The sequence below is a fragment of the Lepidochelys kempii genome, chromosome 8 (assembly GCF_965140265.1).
Source record: "Lepidochelys kempii isolate rLepKem1 chromosome 8, rLepKem1.hap2, whole genome shotgun sequence".
In the NCBI taxonomy this organism is placed as follows: domain Eukaryota; kingdom Metazoa; phylum Chordata; order Testudines; family Cheloniidae; genus Lepidochelys; species Lepidochelys kempii.
Window position 1 is genome coordinate 91,856,273 of NC_133263.1, and position 19,305 is coordinate 91,875,577.

Sequence of the window (19,305 nt, forward strand, 5' to 3'; positions counted from 1 at the left end):
AACTTTGTCCTGCAACCTGTCATTTGGATTCACGTCCTTCCTTGCTGGGGAAGGCTAGTGAGGAAGCGCGGATCTCCTTATTTGTGGAGATTGTCAGCACCTTTTTTAGAGAGGGCAGGCTGCCTATTGTTTTGGAGGAAACAGGAGTGCAGCCTTTGCTCAAGAAGTCATCATGGTGTGCTGACAATCTTGCTAATTATCAACAAGTATCACATCTTTCCTTTCAAGGTAGGATTGTGGGAAGGTTGTGACAAGACAATTCTCACCATGTCTAGATGCCTGTGATCTCCTTGACCCTTGTCAATCTGGGTATTGACCTGGCTATGACACAAAGACTGCCCTGGTGCACTGGTCAGTGATCTCCTGGCGACGGATGAAAACCCGGATTCCATGCTGGTATCATTAGATCTATCAGCTGCCTTTAATATGGTTGATCATGAAGTGCTGCTGACTTGCCTGAGGACCTGTTGAGAATGCACCAGGCCACTTTTCAGTGTTTTGTTCTCTTCTCTCAGCAGACAGTTGTGGACAATAGCTTCTCTTCCTGAGGAGCTCGGTGGGGTGCTGCAGGGTGGCATTCTGTCACCTCTCTTGTTCAACATGCATAAAAGGCCACTAGGAACATTGTAAGGGGGCATGGGGCTCAGTGTTTTCAGTATGCCGATGACTCCCAACTGTATGTCTCTACCTTGTCTCATTTGGAACCATGCCATTCAGCACCTCAATCACTGTTTCAGAGCAAGCTGTCTGGAGCTCAACCCAGATCATACTGAGGTGATGAAGGTGGGTTGGGGGATGTCGCTGGAGAACTGGGAGGAGGTAATATCAACCCCTTCCACTGGAGCAGTATGTCTGCCATTAGTTGATAGTATTCACACCTTAGGAGTGATTCTATGGCCCATGCTGCTGTTTGACAATCATGTTACAGATATGACCCAGTTTGCGTCTAGCTAGGAGGTTGCAGCCTTTTCTTTCAGACAGAGACCTTGCCACTGTTATCTGTGCTTTCTGTCACCTCAAGATCAGACAACGACAATGCACTCTACATGGGGCTACACCTTAAAACTATTTGGAGACTGAAGCTGGTGTAGAATGCAGTGGCTTGCTTATTGAACAGGACATTTCACTGGGGGCTCATGGCCAGAGTGATCCAGGATCTGTGCTGGCTGCCCATGTGTCTCTGGGTGGAGTTTAAGGTGTTGGTTATGACCTATAAAACCCTACATGGCTTGGAGCTGGCCTACCTGAGGGACTGGACTCCATGCTATACTGCCACAGCTGTGGTTAACAGGAGCACTCAGACTGGATCCAGCTCATTATAAAAGAGAGGGGAGCTGTTGGCAGGATGTTCTGTCAGCTCTGAGACTCTGAAACTTGCTCCCTCCTGGTCTGAAATAGCAACATTTGGTGGCTTTCCAGGCATGCTGCAAAAGACATCTGTTTGATGTGCTTCTGGAGAAGGCTGTGGATATGCTTCAGAGATGATGAAGGTAGTAGGTGGCTGGCTGGCCAGCCAAATTCCTGCAGAACTGATTTTAATGGTGCTGAGGTATAATATAATTGTACGGCTGTATCATTAATTATGTTAGGGTGCCCAGACCTTTGGTTAGACATCTTTATTATTTTAAATCTAAGTAAAAAATATATTAAAATATACAAAACACAAAGGACCAATCCCTTAGGACCATATATTGATGACCTGGTAAAATGTTGGATAGTGAAAGACAAAAACATTTTGTTGGTACTCAATAAATTAGTATTAATAATAATTAGTAACAAAATCCCTATCTAGACCAGAGATCTGTGGCATTATTTTGCCTACTAAATGTCATCATACCAGGAAAATGTTTTTATTACTATTAAGTACCCAGATGATACCAAGCTAGGTGATCGAGAGACACTAAGTAAATAACACAAGCCAAGGAAAGTTCATCAGGAAAAGGCATGGCTTCTTCCTTAAAGTTCTTAACTCCCATGATATGTATTTCAGCATAGAGTCTCCAATCAAACTTCACACCACTATGGGTGAATACAACAGCAACTCATACCAAGTCTCTCAAAAACCCACTGCAGAGTAAACAAATGTTATATAATTCTTCAAAAGTCTTTCCATCTTATAGAGGTATGTGTTTTTTTTTAAAAAAAAACAAACAATATAAACAATGGCATTTTACAACAGAATGAAATGTGGTCCACAGCTGGGACAGGTGCTGTGTTTTGCCAAGCTGTTATCAGTGATATTCCACGATTGGATATGGACAATTTGACAGAGAAGGAGAGCATATCTTTTTCTGCATTATTCAAATACTTCAGATGCTTGGCCCAAATACAAAAGTGACACACTACAAAAACATTTGCAGCTGCAGGAGCAATCAAACTATTGCAATATTTTCATTAGACTGACCATTTCAGCACAAATCATAGGGGTTTTATTTATAGCCTTTCTATACAGTGTTCTCTTAGGATAACAAAACTGAAAAACTGGAGAAAATTTCCTATGACTCCTGAAAGCCGTGGCTTACCTGGCTCCACTTCATGCCATCCACTTGACTGACTGCCACTTCCTGGAGAGCGCCCTTGGCTTGTATAAAATGGCTCTTCACCAGGACTGTCCATTTCATCCTCCACAGATTTGAGGCGTTTTGTAGAGCTGAAACAGCAAAACATACAATACTGTATATGCTGAAAGGATACAAAGGTATTTCTCTATTGGTATATTTCTCGGTAGCATGAGAGGAGACCAACAGGGTTAAGTTTAGTGACATTGAAACTGACAGAGTTAAGGCATTGACTTGGGAGAGGTTCCTGTTCTATTCACTCTTCCCCACAAAGCTGAATCAATGTACCTCAGTCCTGATCTACTTTTTTCAGACTTGAGGCTGCCTTACACTAGAATTGTCAAACTTTCTGAACTGTGCCAAGCTCCATGCTGATTTTGTGACACACAACAACCTCCAATAAAGACTAAGCTGAGATCACCAAACTCATTCCAAACTGGAACCAAAGATATTTTAAAATTTAGATTTTCACAGGTGGAAGGCTAGGACCTTATGGAAAGCATGCTGAAGTCAACAGAACGACTCCCATTGACTTCAGTGGGTTTTGTACCATTAATTTACTGTGTCACCAGCTATCAAATAGTTAATATTAAACAGATATGGTACTGACAGGCAGACCCTCATTTAAACTACCTTGTTTTCTCCTTATCTTACTGTGAATTCCATATACTCCCTTCGTATGCATTTTTTATATTTTCAATGCTTTCTTTTCCTAAAGAAAAATCCAATGGCAGCAAACCCAGCTTCATGGTAACCCTACAATAATAAGCACATGAGTGATGGCAAAAGATGGAAAAGATATTTCAGTTTTACATTGTCACAGGTTATTTTAAACAAGAATAAAAATTTTACCCTGTATCTAATTTGTGCAATGCCTGATGTAGAACATAGTCTTTGGCTGCCGCCACACGTTTTTTAAAAAAAAGAACAAAAAGCTTGCTGACTAATGCCAACACTGAAAGGCTCCCACACAACACTTACCATATACAATACCTCCCCCACAATCCAACCCAGGCGAAAGGCTGAGAGATGGGAGAATCCTGACACTGTGCTCTGAAGGTCAACTGACACAAAGTGTGGCAGAATGGTAGGGAAATGAATTCCAGTTCCAAGGGCCCACAATCTTGGCTAAGTTTGGAATAATGAGATGTACAGAATGCTCTAGAATATTATTGTGAATTTGTCCTAACACATTTTTCTAGAACTTATGTCTATTGCCAGCTCTTTATTCTGTGGGGTCAATTCCACCAGCAGTGTGTAAGGGATTCAAGAAAAGGCCTACCTGCCTAAATGTCCCATAGGTAAACAAGAATAGACTCCTTTGTGTATCAGGGATGTACTTCAATGGATATAAAACATTCCATTGGCATAATTCCCATTGAGCTAAATCTTCCAGCCTTCACTCAGGCTAGACTCACTTTAACTTCACCCTTAGTTCTGCCTGAGTAAGAGCTGCAGGGTTTGGGAGTTCTGTATGCAAAGCTGAAGGGAGACAATGTTTTATGGTATGTATGGAATGCAGGTTGTACCATAACTTATTTAAAAGAATCGGTATATGTCGTTGGGGAAATTCTATGTGTACAATACAATTACTGCCTGATAGAGCCACTGAGTCTGTGTATTTAAGGAATACTTTTTTTCTAACTGGGAACAACCTAATGAGAGAAAAACAAACATATTACCGAGTTATTAACTACTGGTGATGTTTATAATTAGCTCCTTATCAGTGCTAGCTATTTGCAGAAGAATAGAAGAGTGACAACTGAGCTTTTAAGTAACACTAATAACCTGCCTTTTTCACTCCTGGAGTCACAACAAAACTCTTCCTGGGAGTGATTCTAATGATGAGCACTGCACATACAGTATGCCAAACACATGTGCAAAAACTAACAGCACAAACTTTTAAATTGATTACTGCCACATGTAATGAGAACCGTATTTGCTAAGCTTCAGAATGCTGACTGAGCTCATGTGTACAGAATGTTCTTTCAATCACTGCGAACTATAAGCTAAAAGAAAAGGAGTACTTGTGGCTTAGAGACTAACAAATAAGCTAAAAGTTATTGCTAGGAGACTCTACATACTTTTGTAGAAAAAAATCCAGCTACATTCAAAAGATATGTTTTTTTTTAACGGTGTGCTTGCTTTTTGCAAAGCTGGTGGCGCTGCAGACTGAGATCAGAACCTAAAAGAACTCCAGGCAGAAGTTAGAATTTCTTGTCATGTCTTCGAAATAACTGATCATTTTGGCTGGCGGACAAACAAAAATCAGTCTGGTTCCTTAACAGTGTTCAAGATGGCAATGGTGACTAGGCTTATTTATAAATTCAATCTCATGTATGGTTAAAGTAAAAAGAGTAAAAAATATCCTTGTCTGCTAGTTTGCACCTAAGATATGCAATTGGACTTGACAGTAGCCTGCATCAAAGATTCAGTTGCTTCATTAAAACACAAAATTCTTAAAGCCACACCAAAATGTGAATGAATTAAAGCCAGGTCTTCAACACTATGTTAGTTTCACAGCTAACACTTTTATGTATACACAATACATGTAAGTTTTATCTAAAGTCTGGTGTCCAGTCTCTTTTCCTTCTATGCAATGCCGACAAGAAATATCTCCATGAAAAATACTCAGTGACATTATCATAGGAGGACATTATGTTTCATTATGGTCCTGATTCTCCTCTCACTTATACCAATGCAACTCTACTGATTTCAATGGAATTACCTGTGATTCTAAACAAGGTAAGTGAGAAATGAATCAGGGCCTGTGTGTCTCTCTGCAGCTTTTTTCAAAGCTGGACTTTAAGTATAGAGCTTTAATATAGATTGAGATAAACACTCAGATTTGTGATTCTGAAAAGACTCACCATCCTGTCCCCACCAGAACACATCAAACAATGTAAGTACAAAACAATAATTTCCATATGAGCATTAATCGTAATCTGGGTTTCACAAGTAACCCAATAGCATACACATATCAAATTACCTGGTAGAGGATGTGCTAGGTAAAGACCTCCTCATTGCTCCTGGGCTCATGCTATAGTATGAAGAACTTTCCAAATCTGAGAGGGAGAAATTTGGGCCTGTTCCTGCAGCTATTGGTGCTAGGGAAACAAAAAAAATTAAAGTCAGTAAGTCATGTGAATAAGGACTCAATTATATATCAACACCCAAAGTGAACTGACACTGTAATCAGGAACATTTTACCACTATATGATGCCCTCGGGGGCAGGAAGTGTCTTTTTTGGTATGTTTGTACAACGCCTCGCACAATGCAGTCCTGGTCCCCACCTAGGACTCCTAAGTATTCCAGTAATAAAAATAAATAATAATAATCATATAATATAATAAAGACATTCCTATTTTCTTTTCAGGTCAGTCTTTTCTGTACTGGCAATTCTCATTGTTTGCAGCAAGAATCTTGGATTCCTTTAAGAAACTGCTGCCATATTGTAATCTTCTTAATAACATCTCTTGGAACTTACTTCCTTATTAGGCACAGTGCTGAGTAGTGGACGTGTTGCGCCATCCCTACAGTATGCCTGGCCCAGTCTACGAGCTTCTGTAGACGGGGAAGGGGCACTGGTGCCACCTCTTCCCAAGACCTTTGGGAATGCTGTGTGCACCCAGATGTACATAGAGGCTACAGTCTCTATACTCCTGGAGCATAGGAGCTATGACTGACCAAGACCCCTAAGGGAAGTATGCCAGGGGCTGATACCCCTTGTGTTCCTCTCTGGCTCTGTGCTGAGGCCAGAGACAATTTGCCTCATTATATTATTATCCAACAAACGTTTTCTATTGTTCTTTATTCCCACAAGCATGCATGGTTTTCTGTAAGGACCACCACTGCTATAACTCACCTGACTTTAATATGCTTGCCTAGAGTACTGTTTTTACACTAAGGTATTATGAGAGTTCCTTTTCCAAAAGTTTACAGGCATAGGGCTCTGAACTCCCATGTGTTGAGCAATATGGAACAAATGAGAATGTTTTAACTAATATAAAACTGATCCGGCAAGGTCTTCCTCAATGAAATCCACTGCATGTGATATGATACCATGCCCACTGTCACCATTCCAGTGCCCTGACCTTTACAGGACATTCTGTTTTATGGACCAAGATTGATTGTCTGTCCCATTCCACAATCTGATTAAAATTACCCTGTTGCCCAAGATAAATCTGTTTGGCACAGGATATATTATCTGAAAACTCTGATTCACAGGGATTTTCCTGGTGCCACACAATGATACTGAACCAGATTTACTCTTGTGTCAGTTGGAACAACTCTACTGAAATCAATAGACCTGTGCTTGCTCCTACCGGGGAGGAACTGAGCCCAATATTAAACACATGAAATATTTCACTCTTGTGGGCATCAGTGAGGAAATCAAGATTGGATGATTCAGGTACCTTGCACCAATAACCTGGCATACCAAGGGTGAAATACGGGACCAAATGAAGCCACTGGGAGTTCTGCCTTTGATTTCAATAGAGTCAGGATTTCACCCCAAGTTTTAGGGAAGAAGCACTGCTGGATTTGACAGATGAAGAATATAGCTTTGCAGCTGCCTCATTCTCCTCACAATTAAACTGGCAATCTAGGGCAAAGATCTTTTAAGAAAGTAGATCAACATTGAGACAGACTGGGAATGACATGGACAGCAAGTAACAGATTTTTAAAAGCGTAGGGTGGAAAGCACACAATGCTATTAAAACTTAAGAAAATCTGGAACGATCATTAAAAGGGATTAATTTGGGAAGTAATTTACGGCAAGAACACAAACTCCTTTGTTGTGTTCCTTTAACTAAAATATGTTTCCTGTGCACTGGCTGTATGAGAGGGCGGGCGTTTTTTTTAAAGAAAAATTAAATATAGTAAAACTCATTTTATTAAATTGTGCTTTCTGCTAGAGTTTCCTGACAGCAGCTAGAAGAGGCTGTAAAACCGACAAATTTGCATGGAAAAAAGAAACCAGTGTAAGTAATTTGTGTAAAAGGTAACATGGGCATGGACTGCTATAAGTCAGACACCCTGCAGATAGCAGACCGCTGCAGTATGAGCAGTTATGGGTTAGAAAAATGACCACACTGCAGTCAGTCTGACGTGAATGGAAATCAATCATACAGGTACTCTCTGCAGCATCTACTCCACAGTCTTCAGCAATTCCTTTGCCAAGCAGATTTGTGCTCTTTAAACCCCTTTGTTGATCAATTCCCCTGTACCCCAGACCTAACAAAGCCCAACTTAGTGGTTAATAATAATATTTTCCAAACAGGCACATAAAAAGGCAGGCACTAAATTAAAGCACCATTTCTTTTCAAGGGGCAATGAATTTCCCCGCTATTGTAAGTTTTACTGAGCAGTTTTATTTCAGATAGAGATGGAGGAAAATTTTGTGTTCAAAAACTGACTCTGCTCCCGTTCATCAGCCCCCAAAATCTAGCGCATTACTGGCCAAATTCTTGAATTTGCCTTACGTGAAACTAAAAAGTTCTTCCACTTCTCAACATGGTGCACGTAGCCTGAAAAGATGTGGAGTGGGATGGGGGTAAAGCTAGTAACATAAAAATTAGCCACAAGATAGAAAGGATTTAAATAGGTAACCTCTAGCTTCCTCCATATTTAACAGTAATAGGGTTTTCCTGCCAGGTCCTCGGACACCCTGCAGTACTGAGGGGAGCTGAGCTGAGAGGATTCAGGATGAAAGGTAAAAAGACAAGATCCATCCCTCTTAAACAATAAAATGGTCAAAGGACAGAACATTTATTAAAGCAGTTGAGTATTAAAAGCATTTAAAAGGTTCATGGCTGTGCCTTATTTAAAAGGCCTATGGCAGTTCTCACAATGACATTCATACTAGAGACAACCCAAGGTCACTAAACTTAGTAATGCTATAAGGGTAAACTTTCCATAAAGGGGAACTGTTCTGGAATCACACTCTGTGTAGTAGGAAGTTATCTTTCAATAAAGGGTATCTATGTTTTCTTTTCCCAGTTAGTTTGCTCTTCAAACAACATTTTACTGTAGACAAAGTGAGGAAAATTTCAGTGTACAGACCCCATCCAGAGGCTGGCGGAGAAGGGGTTAACTCTCTTTCTCTGGGTAGGGGGGATCCGTCTCTTCCTCTCTGGAATTTGGTTGAAGTGATTCATGCTTTATATCCCTGTTATAGACTTAGCTGAATCGAGTCACACCTCATAACACTTTACACTGGACTTTGGCAGAGGGAACTCTGTTGTGTTTTATTTGGACCTTCTATTTACTTTTCTGTTTTGCAACACAACATGTTGCAAAGGTGCATAAACTTAATCTAGCCTAGCCATGCAAACCCTTCCTTGCTCCAAATGGCCCCTCTCACTGCCTGAATACACCATCCCTCTTCTATTAGCCCTGAATACTGATGGAAAGACAGAATCCCACTTCTGTCTGTTTGTAGGATTCCCTATCAACACTCCAGCACCAGAGAGAAAACAGGATTAAAGAGCTCTAAATTGTGGCAAAACTCTGTCTAAATTGAGCTTCTTCATTTTAGCATATGATCATCCAACATGTGATCACTCTCCCCACCTGTACCTCAGCCCAACGTCCCAAAATAAGAACATGCTTTGGCACTGTCAGCATAAGTGTGGAGATCATTCTGTTCTATAATACAAAGCCAGCCCTTTATTACACCAAAGTATACATAAATTGAAAGTTAAGATTATACCAGCCACACTGAAAATATGCTGCTTTCCCCACCTAAGAGATGCTCCTCAGAAAAATGACACCAAAATAGCTCAAGAACACGTCCCAAGCAGGAGATATAGGTTGAAAATTTCAACTGAGCTTCCACACAATACACACCCCACCCACATGCCTGCATCAAGATGTCATTTGACACAGAGCTCTGACCCCAGTGAGGGAGGAGTAAAATGGTTTATTGGATAGAAATCTGGCCTTTCATTTAAAACTTCGTTTGATTGATGTGTGCGGAGCCTGTAAGTGAACTAACTGATGCAGCCTCAGCTGATTTCAGCTGACAGGGTGGTCTCCATCACAAAACTCCTACGCACACAGGATACATTTCAATCACTCTGAAGGATCAGAATGAGGGTTAGAATGAGTTTGCCTGAAAGACTGGAACAACCCTCACTGTAGGCCGATCATTCCATGTTAAACTGGGGAGGCAAGCGGGGAGCTGCTTCTCTTTGACCACTTGCATGGTAGCTCTGCTCTGGATAAAGCGCAGCTCTGAGGAAAACTCCCACTGCTGCCAATCTATTCCCTTTGCTGCCAGTTTATTAGTTCAAATAGTCACCCGAAATGTCAAGAAAAATAACAGAAAAATTAGCAAAAAACCCTCTGACTTAATTCAATTTGAATATTTATTTTGGAAATTTACTGAATTAAAGTACAGGAAACCCACTAAATAAAACCAGCCAAGCTGGAAGTCGTCTTCCTTTTAAAATGGCACTGTCTTTTAGTTGTTAAGATATATTTAATTTCTCTTTTTTCATTTTTTATTTATTTATTTTTACAAAGATATTTGGGTAAAACTAGGATCAAGACATGTCTAACACTGCAGCAAAGTGACAATGTACATAAGGCTAAACGTATTATACCCCAGGAAGAAACATGACGTTTAACTAATACACTTCTTCATATACTGTGGCTTAACAACCAGAGGAAAACACACTATCTTTCTGACTCAGCGAGGAAAGGGTAGCTCGAATTTGTTGCATGGCCTTTGTCTCCTATGTACTGTACTGTTAGGTTCAAAGAGGTTTGCCGAATACCACTGATATGAAATGTGTGATGTTCATTTTAAAATTACTAGTACAGCTTGCTATTGACCATCTAATTATGCTGAGTTCCATTTATAAACATAGCTAACCACTAAGTTTATGGAGACTTTTTGTGCTGCTTTAATAGGATATTGATCGAGAGCAAGGTTTGAGTGGACTGCCATTGAATTGTGTAATGGCATACAAAAAGCAAGGTCACGGCAACTGTTCATTCTATGCCTGCAGTCTATTTTTTATTATATTCTTTTTTTCTCTCCCTCTTATACCCAATCCCAAATGCTAGGTTTGGGATAGCAATGCTTGGCTAAGGAATACAGAGTTATATTTTAAATGCTGTTTTTCATGCTGCTGACTTCTAACTATCTCAGCTACAGTATTGCTTAGTATAGCAGAAAACATACAGGCTATATCAAAGCTTTTGTAAGTGTGCTCTGCACTAGGGAGTTCTGTGGATCCTTCCCACTCTCCTACAGACTGCAAAAAAGCAGTGGACCCACGCTGCAGTTTCCGAGCTGCAGCAGCACCAACCCTTGTTTCTGCAAGGCAGCTGAGTGTAGGGCAATCTCCAGCAGATCCTGATGGTTATGGATCTGAAGGCCTTGCCATTCACAAAGAAGCTCTGTGTCATACAGAGAAAGTAGACCCCTCTGGTGGGCTCTGGACTACAGCTATTGATACCCACTCTACCTTTGGGGGAATTACACTGCGGGATGGCCCTCTACCTCCAGAGGAATTGATGGGTGCAACAGGACTTTACCTATAATTTGTTTACATTATACCTCTTATTCTGAGTGGATAAGGACTGCTTGATAAAAGTACACTGGAAAGCTATATTCCTTGGGTTATACCCGTCTCTTCCCTGCCCCGCCCCCTGCCCGCTCAGAGTAGTGGCAACTAATTTAATTTCTCCTTCACATTCCTCCCACAGTAACTACAGTGTCAGTTTTGTACCTTTCAACCGAGATGATTCTGCTTCAGTACTTCTAATCATCTGAGCTGGAATGTTACAGTTTTATTCAGCCTCTTGGGTGAGCGTGAGGAGACACATACACAAACACTACACACAAGAGATTATTTTCCTTTTATTGCCTTAAACAGCAATGATTATTTCATATAGTTACAGAATTATTGCACATTTCAAACACTAGGGTGCCACTTCATGCCAATCTCTTACATTCTGAGACCTCTTACATTCTGTTCCAGTTTCCTATTGCTAGAGCCCCCGAAATTCTATGCCACGGCAGCACCCATCTACGCGGCAAGAGTAAGGAGAATTCTGCAGCTGGTTTCACTTTAGCACTGCTACAGCAACCCCAAATCACAAAGAATGACTGCTTGAAAGTCTCAAACCCTAAGTATCCACTTTTAAACTGCATTAGTCCAGGATCCCTGCCTTTTCAAATTCCATGACCATAAAATCATTCACAGCCTGTGGAATTTACTTAATCCTTTCATGGGATCTAAGTGTCTAACACAGAAATGTGTGTGTATATGTGTGTATGTGTGTGTGTGTGTGGTTTAACTGGCATATTAAAAGGGTTAAAAATCATCCCACTAACTCCATGAAAACCTGAACTAGCATTTTACAACTTTAAGTGTGGCATTCTCAATCCAGTGAGCAGGCAGGGTGCTTCGTACATCAGCACCAGGAATTATATAATTTCACCCAACAATGCAGTGCAAAACATGCGTAAATTTGATCTGCTTTTAGGGACTGCTCATTAAGCCCCAAATCCTTCCTTCACAGCCCAGCCTGTATATTTCAGCTGTCTGTGGGGGATATCAACACAGGAAGGAATCCAGATCAGGAGCATATGCAGGTTACTCAAATCTAATGGCTGCATTAGCCTCCTCTCCATGCCCTTTCCCTGGCCCCAAGCTCCCAGCCTGTCAATGTCTCCCATTCGCACTTCCAGGGTCCTGCTGAACAGGGAAATCCCATGGAGCAGGACTTTTGTGCCAAATGGGGTGAACAAATTCTGCACTGCCTCCCATATCTTGCCACCCTTTCACAGCAGGCACAGTCTACTGCCTTGGGGACCTCTGCACACATGAGGAAGGGGACAGAATTTAGGTCCAAATCCTCGAAGGTATTTAGGAGCCTAGCTCCTACTGATTTCAATGGAAGGTAGACACCTACACACCTCTGAGGACCTCCTCATAAAGGATGATTTGAGGTGAGGGGTTTGTTTCGCTTGTGCAACAGCTGGCTGTTCCATCAATAAATCCTGTGCATTGCCTGGGATCTACAGGAGCTTAGGGCCCCCTGTGTCTCTCACCATCAACACAGGAGTCAACAGAGGTGCACTGGAGCCACGCTTGCCTGGCTTCCCTTCATCATGTCCCTAGGGCATTCTTAAAGGGGAGTTTCCCCAGCGCTGACCAAGGGATGGTCAAAATGTAGCCTCAGGCTTGAGGAAGAATAACTTGTATCTGTTCTGACATTCCTGCGTTTAACCCTCAGCCCAATCCTTCCCAATCATGGATGAACTTCTCTATGGAGGAGTCCCAGCAGAGTCTGGGGTATGTGGGTCAATGCTGATTTTCCCCAACCACAATAAAGGAATAATGGGGATCTGATCTGGCCTACTCACATTGGATTATGAGTGGAGAAAGACCTCGCACCTAGTTTTAGCATACACAGAGTCACAGAAATGTAGGGCTGGAAGGGACCTCGAGAGGTCGTCTAGTCCAGCCCCCTGCACTGAGGCTAGATCATCCCTGACAGGTGTTTGTCTAACCTGTTCTGAAAAACCTCCAATGATGGGGGATTCCATGTTCAGTTTCTTAAAATTGGCAACACCTTTGTAGTAGCCTTTTTCATGCCTCTAAGCTCCCAGCCTGCCAGTCTCTCCCAATCTCACCTCCTATACCCAAGCACCCCCGCTTACTTTCTCCTGGTTTGTTTTTCCTATTTACCCAGCCTCTGGAAGACTGAGCAGCAGGCTAGTGATTCAGTGGTAAAGCCCATTGCCGTGGAACAGAAGAAAGCTACAGGTGTGCCTGCCACCAAGAGGGTCTATAATTCTTGTTCAGTGGCTCAGATAAACCTAAATAAATATTATCATGACTGAGACCTATAGAAATGAGAGATTAGATTAGATCAGTGGTGCTCAAACTTTGTACTGGTGACCACTTTCACACAGCAAACCTCTGAGTGTGACTCCCCTTATAAATGAAAAACCACGTTTTTATATTTAACACGATTATAAATGCTGGAGGCAACATGGAGTTTGGGGGTGGAGGCTGTCAGCTCGCGACCCCCATGTAATAACCTCGTGACTCCCTGAGGGATCATGACCCCCAGTTTGAGAACCCCCGGATTAGAAAAAGGTACAATGTTAATTCCAAACATTTGTTTCCAGGAAGCTGACTTTTTGCTTAGCTTTTTCACCTCCCCACTCAGACTTGTATGGCTGATATAACAGCACTTTATTTGAGCCTCTCTGTCACACTGACATCTGACAACCTTGTTTAATAAATATGGCACATTATTATTACCCAACAATACCTAATGAGGAAATGCTGGAAACACTATGTGCCTCATGTTAATTTTAGATGACAGAAGCTAACAACAGACAACTACTTAAAACTCAGGGAAAGCATGTGTTTCTATTATCAAATTGAAAAAAAAATCATGAAAACAATAATGTCAAAAGGTGTAAAAGAAACAAGGCCATTTAGAGCTACAGTTGACGCAGAAGCCAAAATCTGCTTCTTCTTACGTAGGTGTAAATCTAGAATAACCCCATTGACTTCAGTGCAATTATGCTGATGTAACAAAAAGCAAAATTTGGTCTTTCCGTCTCAGCATGAGCATTCCTGTAGCATACATACTGCACAGCAAGAGGGTCAGTGACAGAGTAGCAGTCGGCCCTTGAAAATTCACACACATTTAAACACATTTAGAAAATTAATATTATTGAAATGTTTTTAAAACAAGCATTGTTTCGATTTAGAGCTGTATACAAAATGTGAGCAGTACTGCTGCTCTGCATCATTCATCCCCAAAACAGCATTCGTCACAACAGGGATTCGGCTGAGAATCACGCAACTTTCTTCCAAGAACATGCTCCTGGATCTCTCTGCAGCCTCAAGATCATATATGGAATATGACCTTAAGTGAAGCTGTCATAGAGCATGCTCAGGAAATCAAAGAAGGGCCTCACCACAGCGGACGAGCTTCCTCAAGCAGGGTGGCTTTTAAAGTTGCAGTGGCTTTTTAGAGAAATAAATATATAGACTGGATTGAGTGTATCTTGATAATTCAAGCTGCCAAGTTCTAATAAAAAAATCCTGGTGAATCTGGATTAGTGCTCTGCAGGGGTTGAGCTCTCCAGTGCCAAAGCAATCTGTGGACTAGTCTGGAGTAAAGCCACAAGTATATTTAAATAGCCCAGCAAGGTTTATTCTGAATAGCGCAATCTATCAGGCAACCTTACATGTCAGTTTAGGCACAACTCATAGCAGTTAATCATGGATCCTTTATGCTAAATCATTCCCTGAATGTTGGCATGCAAATTCACACTGACATCAATGGGATTTTGTGGGTAGAATCCACACTAGACATATCCTACTCTGTGGGCTTGTCAGATCTCATAAATGAAACAGGGTCAGGCCCGGTCAGTATGTGTATGAGGCACCTCCATAGAAAATCCAAGGTGCCACCAGAAGTAGTGTTGCTAAGCCCGCAGTTAGTATTCTTTCTTCTCAGTCAGTACTGAAGGGATATCCTAGTAAGTGCTGGGGCACTGTGTTTTCGCGGAGGTGCTATTGTGAAGACAGGATATAAAACTGAGGTCCTGGCTGCATAGTGTAAGGGGACTGTTGCCCCCTTACTAACATTCAGTGGGGGTGTTTTAGTTGCTAGCTCCCAGTACTAAAAAGGGGGAAGGGTCGATGGGGAATCAGGACCCTGAGACTGACAGCCCCCAGGAACAATGGGGAGAGGCCAATGCTCCAGGTCAGCCTGAATGACAGGGCAGGCAGGCTAATCAGGGAGTCAGGAGGCCAGGGAGGTCCTGTCCTCCGTCCTCCATGTGGGCTGGACTTGCCTGGGTCAGACAGAATGGGGCTGAGCTAAGGAGAAACCAGGGGCCCGAGCTGGGGAGCAGAGCTGGGCCATATCCAGAGAGAGCAGACCCTGTCCTGGGAGCAGAGCTGCAGCCCCAAAGCCAGAGGCACAGCCCAGAGAGAGCAGACTTGCCCTGGGAAGAAAGCTGTAGCAACCAGAGCCAGCGAAGCAGCCCAGGGAGCTGGAGGCAGAGCAGCAGCAGGAGTAGCAGTGCTGAGACAGAGTGGTGGAGCTGGGGCTGGAGCAGTCCAGAGCTGGGTGCGGTGAGCAGCTGGGAAGAGCGAGGGGGACCCTGGGCAGTGGGCCCAGCACAGGGAGATGCCTCAGCCAAGAGGCTCTGCAAGCCAGGCTTGGATCGTAACCCCGACAGGGTGGGGGTGACACTGGGAAGAAGTGTCCATCCCTGCAGCACAGCCAGGGCCTGAGAAGGAGGCCTGGGACTTACAAGGAACAGACTGACCTGCCCTGACATTCCAGAGACACCGTTTGTGATGTTCCCTGCCACAGAGCGGGGTGATGTGTTTCCTTTAACCTTTCCCATTTTTCCTTATTCTTTTTAAAATTAATTGTTGATTAAATAACTTGCATTTGCTTTAAATTGTATGTAATGGTCAGTGGGTCAGAGAAGTACCCAGTGCAGAGAGAGTACCCCAGAGCGGGGACACCCTAGCCCCTGTCCTAGATGACCACAGCAAGGTTGGGGGTAGATCCCCTCAGGAATCCTGGGCCCAGCCTTGTTGGGATTACGAGGACGCTGCCAGACAGGAGAGTGGAAGGGGAGTCCTCAAGGGCAGGGAGACCACTGGGTAAAGGAAATGGGAGCGAGGACTCAGATCCTTTCGCTAGCCCACTTCACCAGGGTAGTGCAGAAGCCAGGAAAGTTCCCCACAATAGTGGGACTATTCCCCCGCTTACAATAGGGTCCTTAAAGAGACTATGTCACTTTTTGCATGAGCAAGGAGTGCAAGCCCTTGTGTCCTGGATACATAACAATTGGATAATTTTATTTTACCTCCCAAAATTTCCTTGGTAACTCCAATGGATGCAATGCTATATTTTCTACTCTACCTTCCTGTATGTTTCCAAGCAATTTTTAAAGGGTGCTGTGTACATTCCAGCGACAGGGAGGGTGAACCTCATAAATACAATTCATAATATGTTTGTAAAATTTGTTAGACACTGGGATCTTTGGTAAAAAGATTTATTGTTGTTATTGTTGTTATGATAAAATGTAATGGAAGATTAATAAGCATGAAATATGCTGGCTCCTAAACTCAGTCCCAAACTCTCTGCTATGGAGATCGGAAGTCAGGAGTGGTGAACTTAGTTACTTTCTAGCAACTGCATCTTGCAAACACATGAACTGGGGTTGACAGAAACCAGAGACAGCTATGATGACTAGTGCTCCTCCAGTGAAGATAAGATTATGTTAAATGTGGGATGTTTTAGAGGGAGAAAGGGTGGATTCCCTTAGGACTTCAAGAGCCTTTCCCCTTTACACCAAATTAAAACATCATAAAATGGAGCTATTCACATACAGGAGGAGATAACTTAGCTATTCCCAACACTGTTTATGTTAAACATCAATTTAGTGCACTATAATAAAATAATGAAGCCAGGATTTTCAAAAATTGGTGCCAAACATTAGGCTCCCAAGTCCATATTTGGGCACCTAAATACAGCGGCCTGGTTTTCAAACATACTGTGCACCTAGAACTCCCTCTGGCTTCATATGTCCTTGAAACAGCTTTTCCACAGGTTATCTGAGAAGGAGAGCGAGGAGAATTGCTTGGCTAAGGTCAGGGTACTCTTTTCTTTCTCAGTCTCCCATGCATACCTCTCTGATGCCTACACATCTCCTCCCCAACCCCCACTTCTAGTTTTTCAATAGGAAGCCAATTCAGTGCTCTGACTAGAGTGCTCTGATGTGTGTGTGTGTGTGCGGGGGGGAGATAAAGTAGAAAAACAGGGTGACCTTTCCTACAGAAACCCCATGGTTTTGACTCAAAAACGTGGGTTCTCTCCTAAGGCTGTCCCTGCCAGGCAGGGCCCCGGAAAGGCCAAAAGTTGGACTTGCAGGGCATATAAACAAGCTTTTAAACTTCCATGCTGAGAACCTGCATGCCGTGTTTTATCTCTGAGCATATTAAAGCAGATAAGCTGCAAGGTTTATATTGTAAACACAGTCCAATTGTTAACTACTGCAGTGCTAACTGGTGCTACTGTAATGCTGCAACATAGTTCGTCCTAGCTACAAAAATCCACAGCACCCTAGCACCGAGGGGCTGGTCTAGCTGTAATCGAAACAGAGGCACAGCTTCAAGAGAGGCTGTCCATGCTCTCTCCTTGGACTGTCTGGGTTATGTCATAGAAAAATACAATCAATGCACCTTTGATCAATGGAATGGGGTGGTGACAGGTACTCTTAATTCACTGTTGTTAGTGAGTATTGACAAGCTGGTAATGATCATGCTGCGGTGTGTCACTCATGCTGTGGGCATTAGCATTCTTTAAAGGTCAAAAAACAAATCCTTTAAAAAGGCAGAATTCCATACAATGAAGGTAGAATGCAGGCCTCACACAGTTAAAGCTGTATGCATTTGAGTAAGTGAGCCTCTTAGGGCTAACACCGGTATAGCTGTCCACATTATTAGCAAGTTCACCAACCTAAGGGTGTTAAAACAGCAGCCACTTCTGTACATACACATACATGTATATACGAAACTGGTGTATAGGTAATTCCTGGCTCTTGGGCAGAGACGATGTCATTTTAAAAGATTAAAATTCATCCCTTAAGCTTTGAACCTACAAACTGATCCACCTGGGCACCTACACAGAATCTTAATATCTTCAGTAGGGTGCCACACTGGTGTAAGGATCCATCGGTTTGCAGAATCAGGATCTTATCATTTATTTTTAAAATATTTCTATTATTTTAACTTTCCCACTTAATTTAAAATGTGGAACACAATTAGTCATGTGTGGAGTGGAGGTAGAAGAGGGGACAGTCAGTTTCTGGGGTGGGGGGAACAGGAGGAAATGATAGTTATAAGAAACACAGGAAACAACAACAAAAGGATACTTACTCTGTGAGACTCTGACCAGCTCAGTCACACTGAAAACACCTGATGTGACAAAACTGTCCTGGAAGCCCAAATGTCCTACAGAACAAATAGAATGAAAGAATTTTGATGAGCGTTAAGCATTTAATGACAGTATTCTCAAATACTTTAGTTTCATTTAGATTTAAACTGTGACACCTAATTTCCCACTTAGCACAAATTATTATTTATGGAGGTGGGTAACTAGTCATACAGCTATGTAGGCTATTTTATGGTTTGTATCTGGAGGTTAAGAAAGCTAACATGACACATCAGCAGGGAGTTTTCTAGATGTTAAAGCATCTCAACAGGAAATCTGAAACAAAAGATGGTTAATATATGGTTACCTTAAATGACCCCTAACGACTTAACAACTGAAATTAAAATACTGTACCTAGGAATCAGACAGGACAGCTAAATTCTATAATCGTTTTAAACATTATTCTCTAAAGAAACATCTGATCAGGATTATCTACCCATTCATTCAAACAAAACAAGATTTAAAGATGTACTCTTCATTTTCTGAGGTTACACTAGGGAAATCTTAAAATAGCAGCTTTTTTTTAAAAAAAAAACCAAACCTTTAAAATGAATGCCTTTCCCATAAAGAAGAAAAATTCTAGCATTTAAAACAAGCTTTGCAGAAGAAAAAATAAATCTCTGCATAAGAAAAGCATTAACTTTAAGCCTTGGAATTTCTTTGAGACAGGGTATATGTTTCCCTGCCTGTTTCATTTGTGTAAGGCATGACTCTACATTTTATATCAAAATGTTGTTACAC

At 42.1% G+C, this 19,305-nt stretch overlaps 1 protein-coding gene across 7 annotated transcripts in view; it reads right to left on the minus strand.

The window, feature by feature from the left end:
* Positions 1 to 19,305, minus strand: part of NFIA (nuclear factor I A) — a 464,706-nt gene that overhangs the window by 93,166 nt on the left and 352,235 nt on the right. For all 7 annotated transcript variants that reach the window (XM_073357514.1, XM_073357517.1, XM_073357513.1 and 4 more), the window contains exons 4-6: positions 18,510 to 18,584; positions 5,548 to 5,665; positions 2,523 to 2,650 (exon numbers count right to left, since the gene is read on the minus strand). In XM_073357514.1, the coding sequence (XP_073213615.1) occupies positions 2,523 to 2,650; positions 5,548 to 5,665; positions 18,510 to 18,584 (321 nt within the window). The remainder of the gene's footprint in view (positions 1 to 2,522; positions 2,651 to 5,547; positions 5,666 to 18,509; positions 18,585 to 19,305) is intronic.